Consider the following 14,151-nt stretch of genomic DNA (forward strand, 5'->3'; position numbering starts at 1 on the left):
TGGTGGGCGGCCGTCTCTTGGCAGGTTTGCTGTTGTGCCATGTTCTTTCCATTTGGTTATGATAGATTTGATGGGGCTCCTGGGGATCATCAAAGATTTGGATATTTTTTTATAACCTAACCCTGACTTGTACTTCTCAACAACATTGTCCTCCTTACTGGTTTTGAGAGTTCCTTGGTCTTCATGGCAGTGTTTGGTTAGTGGTGCCTCTTGCTTAGGTGTTGCATCCTCTGGGGCCTTTCAAAAAAGGTGTGTATATGTAATGACAGATCATGTGACACTAGATTGCACACAGGTGGACATCATTTCACTAATTATGTGACTTCTGAAGGTAATTAGTTGCACCAGAGCTTTTTATGAGCTTCATAACAAAGGGGGTGAATACATATGCACATGCCAATTTTCTGTTTTCTATTTATAAAAAAATGTTTTATGCATATATTTTTCTCATTTAACTTCACCAACTTAGACTATTGTGTTCTGATCCATCACATAAAATTCAGATTAATAAAATGAATGAAAATTACCCCCATGTTGGCATACTATTTGCTAAAGTAGACAACCCAAGGTATTGCAAATGGGGTATGATCAGTCTATTTTAGTAGCCACTTAGTCACAAACACTGGCCAAAATTGGCGTTCAAATTAGTTTTTTGCATTTTTCACACACAAATATTAACGCTAACTTTGGCTAGTGTTTGTGACTAAGTGGCTACTAAAATAGACTGGACATACCCCATTTGCAATACTAGGGATTGACTGATTATCGGTCTGGCCGATATTCGGTATTTTCAGCAATATCGGTTATCGGCCAATAAAGATACCGATATTGCCGATAACACATACCAGGACAGCCGGGCCCATTACAAGCCCGGTGGTCCTGGGGGGCCCAGCAATCGCTTACTTACCTTCCCAGCAGCTGCCTTCACCTCCCTGTGTAAATCTCGCGAGTCCTGCGGCCGTCAGAGCATTGCCACGGGTTACCATGGCAATACTCCGCTGGCCACGAGATTTACACAGGGAGCTCCTGGGAAGGAAAGTAAGCGCTTGCTGCGGGCCCCCTCTGTACTTTCCATGCCACTGGACCACCAGGGAATGCTATATCCCCCCCCTCCCTGGCCAAGTAACAAGAAGGGAGCGAGTACAAAAAAATAAAAAACACCCCCCAAATAACATACCTACAGAAACACACACACACCACACTATATAAACACTGCATTTACTATACACACAGTACACAAACACACCACATTAACTACACACACTGCATTATATAAACACACTACATTACATAAACACACTGCACAAACAGACACACTTTGCATTTATTATATACACACACACACACACACTACACAAACAAACTCCCCTGTCTAAATACACTGCATCCACTACACGTGGCATGTATATTTTGTGCATTTACTTTTAGAAATAGTTTATTTTTTCAAAATGGTAAACGTACAGAATATCGGCCTGAAAGTTCACAGATTATCGGTATCGGCTCTAAAAAAATAAATATTGTCGATCTCTATGCAATACCTTAGGTTGTCTACTATTGCAAATGGTATGCCATCATGGGGGTGATTCTCATTCCTGGGCTACCATACGGTCTCAAAGGCAACGTAACCAATCTGGCGAATTTTCAATTTGGAAAAAAAAAAGTAAAATGTAACAACATGCTATATTTAACCCTGTAACTTCCCAAAACACCAAAAAAACCTATACATAGGGAGTAATGTTTCACACGTGAGACATTGTTGAACACAAATGTGTAAATGCAGTAAAAAAAAAAAAAAAAATGTAATTCTTATTTTCTCCCATTTTCTTTATATTTTATTCATATTAAATTATGCTTCATAGCTAAATATTTGTTAACTGAAAGCCCTGTTTCCCCTGAATAAAATTATATATAATAAGTGTGGGTGCATGTAATATGAAAGAGGTGAATTACGGTTGGACAGACATAGAGCGCAAATGCCAGGTTTTGTTTACGGTTTTTATCACAACGTGTACATTTCGCTCAGTCCTTGAGGGGTTAAATATTTTATTCATAAAGTAATCATAACGGGTTAAATAAGAATGGTACTTTTTATTTTTATGAATGGGGAGCTACTGATCGTCTCAGAGCGTCAGCTGACCACTCTAAACAGCTGCACCATTACTTGGCGGCAGGCATTACTCTCTAGATCCAAACTAGAGACAGTTGAAGATGGTTACAGGGAGGAACGGCACTTGCAAGCCACCTTAAAGGACCACTATAGGCACCCAGACCACTTCAACTCAATGAAGTGGTCTGGGTGCCAGGTCCCTCTAGTATTAACCCTGCAGCTGAAAACAGAAGTTTCAGAGAAACTACTATGTTTATACTGAGGGTTAATTCAGCCTCTAGTGGCGGTCTCCCTGACAGCCGATAGAGGCCGCTTCCGCGATTCTCACTGTGAAATTTATAGTAAGAAGATGCAGACGTCCATAGGAAAGCATCGAGTAGGAGGAGGCAGGTCAGCAGGAGGAGGAGAGGTCACTAGCGCTGAGGGAGCTTGGCGCTGGAGAAAGGTAAGTGGCTAAAGGGGTTTTAACTCCTTAAGCCCAGCGGCAGGGGGACCATGAGGGTGGCGGGGACCTAATGACCCTTTAGTGCCAGGAAAACGAGTTTATTTTCCTGGCACTATAGTGCTCCTTTAAGTTTAGGGATCTTCTGGCACCATAACAGGTTCAAATTTAAGTTGTTATGGTGCCCAAATTGTTCCTTTAACTCCTTTCCAATGTTAAGACACACAATGTGGTCATACAAAAGCAGGGCTTTAACACGGTTGAGCAGCATGCCGTATCAATCAGGCCCACACACATAAAATATTTAAGTCACCCTCCTGTTCCCTACCTTTTAGGTGCAGAAGGGTAACTTTCCCTGGGGTCCAGTGGTGGCTCAGGCTGCTGGTGGGAGTCAGAGTTCCCACTCTGACTCCCTCTCCTTCCTCCCGTGCGGGCTCTTGCTGATAGCTGGGAGGAGTGACGGGCAGTCACTTCCTCACAGCTGTGATGTCATCACAGGTGGCCTGGTCGCACTGTTAAAGCGCCGCAGCGATGACCGGGGCCCCCTGGCAATTCATCTCTATCAGGCGGCCCTAAAAGCCTGGGCCCTTGAACATGCGGCCCCGACGGGTTTGCTGCACGGATCGGGTCTATAACAGATGGCAGTGGTCAACCGGTCGCAGAGGTCCGTAGGCAGCCGGATCCCCTGGACTGATGGGCCCGGTCGCAGCTGCGACTGCGGTATGTACACCACCGGGGGGGGGGGGGGGGCGGGGCAGGACCATAAATACCGATAAGGAGGGGGGGAGCAGGGGTCCTCCACACCTGAGCGGCAGGTGGGGGACCTAAACAACAACAATAAGGGGGGGGGGGGGAGGGAACCTATTGTCCTCGTCTTTTTAGTTTTATTGGAGACCATAAAACTAAATCCCTGTAAATAAAAAATAACTTGCCATTTGATGTCTTTTTACAGCACCCAAAAAGGCCAAATAAAAGTCCATAATACTCGGACTTTGAAAATAAAATAAAAAACCTGAGCGCAAAAAAAACAAAAACAATCCATCTTCACCCATGGAGGGCACGGCGCAGACTGAGCTCTGCAGGGCGGGGAAAGGCTTATAAAGCCTTCTAACGCCCGCAATTAGGTTCAGAGCACTCTGAAATCCAACCAGAGTGCTCTGTCATTTTACAGAGCGTGGGAAAGTTCTTTGGAATTTTCCCATACTGTGTAATTTGACTCATAACACTGATTGGTTGCAATCAAACAACCAGAGAGTTAAGAGCCAATAGGTTGTCCCCCCCGTGGCGTATATACCGGGGTCAAAGCTGCGACCAGGCCCATCACGAAAGGGGGCCCGGCCGCCCTGTGCACCCCTGTGACCGGCAGCCATGTGTTGCGGCCCCAGCCCGCGCGGCAAACCACCAAGGCCGCACGTTCAAGGGGCCCATCGGGTGGCCCATGCTGTTAGGGCCACCTGAGAGATGAATTGCCAGGGGGCCATTGACATCACAGCTGGGAGGAAGTGACTGCCCGTCACTCTTCCCAGCTATCAGTGTGAGCCCGTGACGGAGAAAGGAGAGGGAGTCAGAGTGGGAACTCTGACTCTCACCAGCCTGATTCACCACTGGACCTAAGGGAAAGTCACCCTCATGCACCTAAAAGGAGGGTGACAAACATTACGTGTATGTGTGTGCGTCCGCATCTGTGTGATCACGGATCAAAAGGTGAGAATTGTGGGAAAATAGCTCTAAGCACCGGAAATGAAGCACACTTTGCTCCTCATCTGGTCATGCATAGGAAACCTCTATAAGACAAAGTAGTACTACTTTGTCGTATGTTTTAAAAGAAAACTACAGCAGGTAGGAAGAAATGAACAGATCCTGAGAGAGGGAGAGAAGAGGAATCGATTAAAGAAAGGTACGTTCGGCATGACAGTGCCGCATTAAACTTAAAATTAGTTTGAAAAAACTGGCTTTTAACTTTTAGCTGGCTCTTAGATTCTAAACAAATTTGTCAAGCACTGTCTTACTCTCATTAAATTATTTTCTTCCACATTAAAATACTGCAGTAGACAGGGACAGCATCAGTATAGATAGATAGCCATTAGGAGAATACAATTTCCCAAGCGATGTATGAATTCAAGCATCAGGAAATTCTGTGAAATATCACAAAGCACTATAGGAGTCTAGGTAGCATTAATAAGAACAGGGGGGGGGGGGGAGGGGGTTGGAAAACCACTAATTTGGAAGTCCAATTATACATGCATATGAATATGTAACATGCAAATAATTCTAAATAAAAGGGTATATCAAATTCTGCTATATACTATATTAAACAGCAGGTTGTTGAATCTGAAAATTACGCCACATTAATTTTAAATTATGTGCTATCTGAGAAATTTCATATTTTAACTACAAAGCTTGTAAGATTTGTAGTTTACATTTGATGAATGAACTAAAATAAAATGGCAAAGGGGTGTTAAAGAGCATTAAAATACTGCATATCCACAAACCATGTAATTAAGTATTCTGGTGCAATACACAAGGAATTTCTATTAAGTCTATGTGAAAGACAATTAAATGACAATCAAACTGAAAGTCTATTGTGATATGTCATTTATAAAGCAAAAGCATTGTGTCTACTGCTTAATACCACCAATGTTGGTTGTGGTAGCCAACATGAGCTATTAGGCTAAAAGGGATTACTGTGCTTGATTGGCCAGCAAACCCGCCTGACCTGAACCCCATAGAAAATCTATAGGGCATTGCCAAGAGAAAGATTAGAGACATGAGACCGAACAATGCAGAAGAGCTGAAGGCCGCTATTGAAGCATCCTGGTCCTCCATAACACCTCAGCAGTGCCACAGGCTGATAGCTTCCATGCCACGCCGCATTGAGGCAGTAGTTGCTGCAAAAGGGGCCCACACAAAGTACTGAGTCCATATGCATGCTTATACTTTTCAGAGGCCCAATATTGTTCTATGTACACTCCTTGTTTAATTGATTGCATGTAATATTCTAATTTACTGAGATTGGGCATTTGGGGGTTTTATGAGCTGTAAGCCATAATCATCGCACTTATGACAAATTACGGCTTGAACGATCTTGCTTTGCATCTATCTCATATATTAGTTTCCCTTTTATGTTGCATTACTCAAATAAATGAACTTTTGCACGATATTCTAATTTTTTGAGTTTCACCTGATATAGATACAGAATATATATATTTTATTATTATTATTATTATTATTTATTTTTTTTTAACATAGCACCAAACAGGTGTACCAATCACTTCACAGTTCTAGTAAATATAGACCATGTTAGTCTGTGTTGCAGCACTGTCATGTTTTTTTAACCCCCCCCTCCCTACTCCACTACATCTAATTGTCCCCCTAGTCACCCCCGAATGCCCCTAAGCCCCCCAAGCTTACCTATCTTGTCATCTTTATTTTGTGCCTTGACCTAGGACCTGAGCGCCGCCATCTTTGTGTGGGTAGATGGAGTCCCTGTGGGACACGTCACTCGCCCACACTAGCGCTGTGAAATTCCTGTGCATGCCCAGTTAGATACTTGGGCATTCGAACGGTTATTTAATCTATTCATTTGTCAGAAAGAATAATAAATTAATAGAAATTTCAAACGAATGAACGAAGACCTAGATTGGTTTATTACAAGGAGGGAGCTACCGGCTCGCAGCTCCCTGCTCGTATTTAGTAGAAGTTGAAGCGGCAGGGAGCAGTGCTCCCTGCCACTTCCTAAGCCCCCCCCCATGTCCTGCCTCACTTTATGGGGGTCAATATGACCCCCATATTAGCACATGGGGAGATTAAAATCTATGCTATGCTGCGAGCAGGTGCATGTCTACTAAACAGTGAGCAGCCAGTGGTTGTCCTCCCCCCCGGCCTCCACCCATGAGCAGCAGTGGGGGCTAAATGTAAACACACACCCTGGTGAGTAGGGGTCCCCAAGCCCCTAGTCACCCCTACCTAATCCCCCTCACCCTAAAATAGGGAGGGGGAACGAGAAAACTAAATCCCTGTAAAAAAAAAAAAAAATTACCATTTGATATCTTCTTTTTTCTAAAATATATCTTTGTTCAGCCCCCAAAAAAGGCAAAATAAAAACCCACAATACCCGAACTTTTAAATAAATAAAAAAAAAATAGTCCACCCCCACCCCAATTTTCATTTAGGGCCCCCACCCGCCACTCATGGGTGGGGGCCAAGGGGGACACCATGTCCACCATTTACTTTAATAGCCCACACTTGCAGCCACAATCTGATGGGAATGTCATGAAATTTCGAACCGAACAAAGTCACGAATGTCGTCCTAACACGAATGGACAAACTGCTCTCATTCTGTTAGGCCAAAATCTGTAGGTTTGCCAGCGTTCGGGAATGCGAAAAGGAGGCAGCGCGAGAACACAGAGGAAAGGTGAGAATTGTGGGAAAATGTCTCTGACCACCGGAAACAGACCACACTTTGCTCCTCCGCTGGTTATAAATGGTCAAGCGTAGAAATCTCCATAAGACAAAGTAGTCCCTAATTTGTCTTATGTTTTAAAGAAAACTAGAGCAGACAGGAAGAAATGAAAAGATCCTGACAGAGAAGCAGAAGCGATTAAAGAAAGGCAAGTTCGGCATGACAGTGCCACTTTACTTGGTTTTAAAAATTTTGTCTAAAGAGAGACTTATTTTTTGCACACAAATATATACATCAGCACTGAAGTTGCAGTGAGATAGTATCTAATCTTGCACAATAAAATATAGGTGTATTGCACTTGTGCGTTGAGTTAAATAATTGTAGCAATACATGTTTCATGTACCACAATGACATTTACATTCTTAAATGACTTTCACTACATAGTTTAACATTTACAAGGAATACAGGACAGTTGAAGATTTAAATGAATAGTATGAGCTGAAACCCCACTTTATTTGTAGTAAAAACCACAAAGTTCCCACAAAAAAAGCTAAATGAGATGTGCATTAGTTGCCTTTTCTCTGTATCCCCTAAGGGGGTGGGGGATATAAGTAGATGAATTCCAGCATTAACTTGCTTTGGCCAGAAATCAGGCACTGAACAGCATGAGCAGACAGACAGCTTTTATATATACAGACTTTGCATAATTAAGTTTAGGGGGAAATTGAATGGCTTCTGCACAGCATTAACTATTACAGATAGCTTCTTCAAAACTCACCAACATACAGTATTTTAAAACAATCCAAACGAGTATTTGATTAAAGAGGAACTTATGATGTACCAGAGAATAAAAATGATTTACAGGTTTCTCTCACCATCACACAAGAAACACAGAACTGTATATCGCATGTGGAAATATGACAATCGAACAAATAAAATAGCTTCTTTAGAAAAACCATATACTTACCTAGAATACCAATCCTTATATAGCCAAAAATAAATATATATATATATATATATATATATATATATATATATATCTCTTTCAAATAACTATATTAACATTTTAACTGACAACAGTTTCTATACTGTAGTAGGGGAGCCAGAAAGTCTTCTTGATCAGTCAGAGTACAAGTACATCCTTAATAATCCATGATCAAAAGTATAAAGAGCGATCATGTGATTTATTTTTAGGATGTACTATTATAATGCATTTTTTTTGAGAAGTTGATTATAAGTCAAAAAAATATTTAAACAACAAACAAAATATAAAGAATGGGAGACAACCCACGTTGTGGTGTGATAAATATTTATGAATGAAGCTCCTCCTGCGAAACCATGAAGTCAGTTCTCCAGGAAGGACAACACATGGTCACCAGCAACAAGTACCCATAAATCCAGCCCTGCTACAAGGTTATATAGACCAGCATGTGCCCTGCTCTGGTGGATGTAGTGGAGCCCTGCTCTGTGTGTATGTATTGGAGGTGATGATGTCATGGAGAACACACAGCATTGCACATGACCCACAGGACATGCTTTCCATCCACCTTGTCCCCCCTTACCCCTTCACTCACCTGGTCTCTTGGTTGCTGAATTTCTTGGTGACCACCTTGCCCAGCTCCAGTCCCAGCCGGTCTGCCACCTTCTGGGAGAGGTCCTGGTGGGAACTGCCGCTGAAAAGCACAATGTTAGGCATGGCGACGTTTCGGCAGGGTCCTAGGTGGATAAAGGGAGGAGGAGAGGGCGCACTGTGCTAGCCCGGGAGCAGAAGGGAAGAAAGGAAGGAAGCACCTCGGCCGGAGGACCGGGGACTACACGGGGTATTAGTGGTTTTAGGAAAATCCTTCCTTCCCCTCTGCTTCAGGGTGCAGGTCTTAAAATCATGTGGCTGCGATGGAAGCGGCAGCAGGAGAGAGGAGGGAGGGGGGACAAGGCTGGAGAGGAAGTGATGGCGGCGTGTCCCGGTACAAAGCCTTCCCCCCTGACAGCCACCCAGTCTCCGCCCCCTCCCTGCACTCCTCGCCATTGGGGCTGGCTGAATATGCAGCATGTGAGGGGCTGCCTAGGGCTGGGGGTCCTCATTGTGTATTTAATAAGGGGACAGGGGGGGCAACCAGAACACAATGCATCCTGCAGGACAGTCATGGCTGTCACAAAGATCTGTAATATGCCTTAACACGGGGAGCTGGCATGTGGTGTGACTAGATAGTGGCAAGGGTGGCTGTCACCATGGCACATGCCCGGCCAGGCACTGTGACTGCTCTCTCTGGAAGAAGTGAATATTGAGATCAGTTAGCGCCAGCATTCTGAGTGGCGGGAAATCCGCTCAATCGGGTTCATTCATGGGGACTGGGTGTTTAAAGGGAACTGGGTGTTCTTTACAATGTTCTAGTTAGAATGGTACACACATAAGTCACCGTTCCATCCAGCCTGTAATAATTATTTTACACGTGGATTCGCAAATCCTATCGCCCTGCTGCCGCGACATGCAGTTCAGGGCAAGTTGTTTTTTGTTTGTTTTTTAAGCCCTGCTGCGGATGACTACTTAGGGATAGGGAAGGGAGGAAGGATTACTACTTAGGGAGGGGGGAGGAGGAATGACTACTAAGGGATAGGGAAGGGGGAAGATTACTACGGGAGGAGGAATGACTACTAAGGGACAGGGAATGGAGGAGGGTTCACTACTAAGGGAGGGGGGAGGATTACTAAGGGAGGAGGGTTCACTACTTAGAGAATGGAGTGGGGAGAATTACTAAGGGAGGAGGAATGACTACTAAGGGACAGGGAAGGGAGGGGAAAGGGCCACTAAGGTAAAGGGATGGAAGAGGAAACCACTAAGAAGGAGGAGGAGACCACTGAGGGTCAGGGAGGGGAGACGAGACCACTGAGGGTCAGGGCGGGGAGAGGAAACCACTAAGGGACAGGGATGGGAGAGGAGAATGATATGGTATAAGGGGGGGGGGGGGCGGGGTCGGCCTTAGAAGTGTGCAAGCTGTGCGGCCGCAATGTGAGCCATGCCAAGGGGGGCACCCGGCGCCAACAGCTCGCAAAAATCAGGGCCTGCTCTACATCAGAGCACTCTGTAGGGGAGAGTTTGCGCCCCAGCCCGCCTTTCACTCTTTATTGGCTGGTGAGGAGATTGACACTGACACTATGTCTGCCCGACAGAGAGGTGCAATCAGAGAGCGCTTCAGTTCTGCACCTTCGAGTGCAGATACTGAGCACTTCTCTTGCAAGCTCTGCATTCAGAGCATTACCATGGCTTAGCACTTCACTCGTGGAAGGCTCCTCTCTGCACCAGTCGAAGGTGCAGAACGGAAGCACTGACAGAGACCATTGGACCACCAGGGGATCAGCATTCCCCCCTCCCTGGTCAAAGGGAGGAGGAATTATCTTCAATAAATAATTCATAAAACATGAAATTGACCTCCTATCCACACTACATCCCTATGTCACCACACACTATGTGCCATACACACAATACATCCCTATCGCACCCCACACTATGTGACCTACATACCTCTCCCACACCACACTATGTGCCTTACACACTCTGCATAACCTACAAACATACACACTACATCCCTATCCGAAACTATAGTTTGTTCCTGTAACGGAGCTCCCTGTACCCCTGGCTGGGTACCTCCGCCAAGGACCGCTTCCTAGCTGGAACAGGGAGTCGAATGGAGAATTAGCGCTACTCCTTACAAGGACTTTCCCTGTTGAATTCTCTGCAAGTTGGAACAGCAGACACAGGAGTAAATCTTCTTTCCTTCCAATAACAGGATGACACACAGTTTTGGAGTGTAAGCTGGAATGGCTTTTAATGGAGGCACACTAGCCTTTTATGCAAGTTTCCCAACAAGGGTGACAACCAGGTGGACCTTGTTGGGCACAGGGACACAAAGTGAACAACCAATAAAAACAGTCATACAGTGAGACACTCCCATACACAAACAATAGAATCCCTCCTCTGTGTTTTGAGATAATTTAATCAGGAACTGTGCTAATCTAACCTAATTATCTCCAAGCACAGAAAAAATATACAATTTTATGAAAACCCCAAAAAGTACCTCAAAAACACACAAAACCCCATAAAAGTCACATCCCTTTATAGCCCCAATCTGGGTGAATAACATACCAAGAAATCACCCAGATCGGTTCGAATTTCCTGGAAGTCATAGTTATGACCGACCGCTAGTGATGTCCCGAACGGTTCGCTGGCGAATAGTTCCTGGCGAACATAGCTTGTTCGCGCTAGCCACGGATGGCGAACAGATGCGATGTTCGGACCGCCCCCTTTTCGTCATCATTGAGTAAACTTTGACCCTGTACCTCACAGTCAGCAGACACATTCCAGCCAATCAGCAGCAGACCCTCCCTCCCAGACCCTCCCACCTCCTAGACAGCATACAATTTAGATTAATTCTGAAGCTGCATTCATTTTTTTTGTGTGTTTGTGTTTATTATACATTATCCTCCATAGCCAGTAACCTGTGTTTTTTATACATTATCCCCCATAGCCAGTAACCTGTGTTTATTATACATTATCCCCCCATAGCCAGTAACCTGCGTTTATTATACATTATCCTCCATAGCCAGTAACCTGTGTTTATTATACATTATCCCCCATAGCCAGTAACCTGTGTTTATTATACATTATCCCCCCACAACCAGTAACCTGTGTTTATTATACATTATCCCTCCCAGAGCCAGTAACCTGTGTTTATTATACATTATCTCCCCATAGCCAGTAACCTGTGTTTATTATACATTATCCTCCCTGATAATGCAACACTTACAACAATCAAGTAACATACATTCATATAAAATGTAAGTTAATTAGCCAGTCAGTGTAATGACAGGAATGAATAAGTAGATAACTCCCTAATTCCCACGGTATTAGGGAGCTATCTACTAAAAGGCTGAAAGACCTAAATTGGTCTTTCAGCCAAATTTACTAATACTAAGTAAAGATTACTTAGTATTAGTAAATTATGCCCCTACTCGCTATACCGCGAGTAGAGGCATGTCTATTAAACAGCCTGTGGCTGCTCACTGTTAAAAAAACAACAAAAATTAAAAAGGGTCCCCCCACCCTGAGCGGGTGGGGGCCCTAAAGTAAAAAAAGGGGGGGAAGACCTATTGTCCTCCCCACCGGCCCCCACCCCCGAGCGGCGGGTGGGGGCCCTAAAGTAAAAAAAGAAGGGGGAGGACCTATTGTCCTCCCCACCGGCCCCCACCCCTGATCGGTGGGTGGGGGCCCTAAATAGAAATTGGGGGGGGACCTAATGTCCTCCCCCCTGGCCCCCAACCCTGAGTGGTGGGTGGGGGCCCTAAACACAAATTGGCGGGGGACCTAATGTCCTCCCCCTGGCCCCAACCCCTGAGCGGTGGGTGGGGGCCCTAAACACAAATTGGGGGGGACCTAATGTCCTCCCCCCTGGCCCCCACTCCTGAGCAGTGGGTGGGGGCCCTAAAAATATAAGGGAGGGGACCTAAGGTCCTCCCCCCGGCCCCCACCCCTGAGCGGTGGGTGGGGGCCCTAAGTACACATTGGGGGGACCTAATGTTCTCCCCCCCTGGCCCCCACCCCTGAGCGGTGGGTGGAGGCCCTAAACACAAATTGGGGGGACCTAATGTCCTCCCCCCTGGCCCCCACCCCTGAGTGGCTGGTGGGGACCCTAAATACATATTAAACCCCCCTCCCCCCAAGTGACTAGGGGTCCAAAAACCTTAGTCACTGCCTCCCCCCCAAAAATAAACTCCTACCTACCCCCTTCACCCTAAAAATAATGAGGGGGGGACTGTTAACTAAATACCTGTAAAAATAACTAAAAATAAACTTACCATTCGATGTTTTCTTTCTTTTAAAATCTTCTTTTTTCATCCCTAAAAAGGGCCAAATAAAAATCCATAATAACCGACGCAATAAAAAAAAAAAAAAACGAGCGCAAAAAAAAATTATCCATCTTCACCCGGCGAGGGCTCCGCGCAGACTGAGCTCTGCAGGGCGGGGGAAGGCTTATAAAGCCTTGCCACGCCCTGCAATTAGGCTCAGAGCACTCTGATTGGTGGGTTTAAGCCATTTATTTATTTATTTATTTTAATTGCGTCGGTTATTATGGATACTTTTTTGGGGCTGAAAAAAGAAGATTTTAGAAGAAAGAAAACATCGAATGGTAAGTTTATTTTTACAGGTATTTAGTTAACGGTCCCCCCTCATTATTTTTAGGGTGAGGGGGGTAGGTAGGAGTTTATTTTTTGGGGGAGGGGGTGACTAGGGGTTTGGGGACCCCTAGTCACCTGGGGGAGAGGGGGGTTAAATTTTCATTTAGGGCCCCCACCCACCACTCAGGGGTGGGAGCCGGGGGGGGTCATTAGGTCTCCCCCCCTTATTCTTGTTTAGGGCCCCCACCCACCGCTCAGGAGTGGGGGCCAGGGGGGAGGCCAGGGTTAAATGTTAATATTTTATTTTATCAATTTGTGATTTAGTTAGTTTAGTTAGGTGGGTGGAATTTAGTGTGAATTGGGGACTTTAGCGATAAGCTAGTTAGGGGTAAAAAGTAAAAAAAAAAGTTTAGTTTTTTGTTATAGTTAAAGTGTTTTACAATAGTACACACTGTTTAGGAAGTATAGCGTAGAGGAGGCTTATGCCCTGTTAGCGGCCAACAGACACTGCCTCAGAGAGTGATGCAGGGAGTGACGCAGGGGACAGGGACCAGGGCCGGACTGAGAAGAAAATTCGGCCTGGGCATTTTTAAATTACAGCGGCCCACTAAAAAGGGGGCGGTGCCAGATAGGGTGTGTTTTGTCATCACCAATGACAAGCACGCCCCATCACAAAGTGAGCATGTTGGTCTGCTGGCATGAGATAAAGACCCTGTATTTGTTCTGCACAGCGCAAGCAAATTCAATAACATGCATGCACTGTGTTTGCTTGAAATTTGTCTCTGGTGTCTCCATAGTTGGGGTACCAGGAGACAAAAATGCTCGGAAAGCCTATTGTGCAGTGTGTATGTGTGTGTGTGTGCGAGAGGGGTGTAGTGTGTGTGTGTGAGTGATGGGTGCTGTGTTTGCGGGTGCTATGTGGGTAAGGGTGCTGTGTGTGTGTGAGTGGGTGCTGTGTTTGCGTGAAGGTGCTATGTGCGTGTGAGGAAACTGTGTGTGTCAGGGGTGCAGTGTGTGAGGGTGCTGTGA

At 45.2% G+C, this 14,151-nt stretch overlaps 1 protein-coding gene across 1 annotated transcript in view; it reads right to left on the reverse strand.

Annotated features, from left to right (window-relative positions):
* Nucleotides 1-8,911, reverse strand: part of PRPS2 (phosphoribosyl pyrophosphate synthetase 2) — a 42,287-nt gene extending 33,376 nt beyond the window's left edge. Inside the window, exon 1 of the mRNA XM_063457810.1 lies at nt 8,526-8,911. Coding sequence (XP_063313880.1) covers nt 8,526-8,647 — 122 coding nt within the window. The 5' untranslated portion in view covers nt 8,648-8,911. The remainder of the gene's footprint in view (nt 1-8,525) is intronic.
* Nucleotides 8,912-14,151: the final 5,240 nt, after the last annotated feature.

The sequence above is a fragment of the Pelobates fuscus genome, chromosome 1 (genome assembly GCF_036172605.1).
Source record: "Pelobates fuscus isolate aPelFus1 chromosome 1, aPelFus1.pri, whole genome shotgun sequence".
Lineage (NCBI taxonomy): Eukaryota > Metazoa > Chordata > Amphibia > Anura > Pelobatidae > Pelobates > Pelobates fuscus.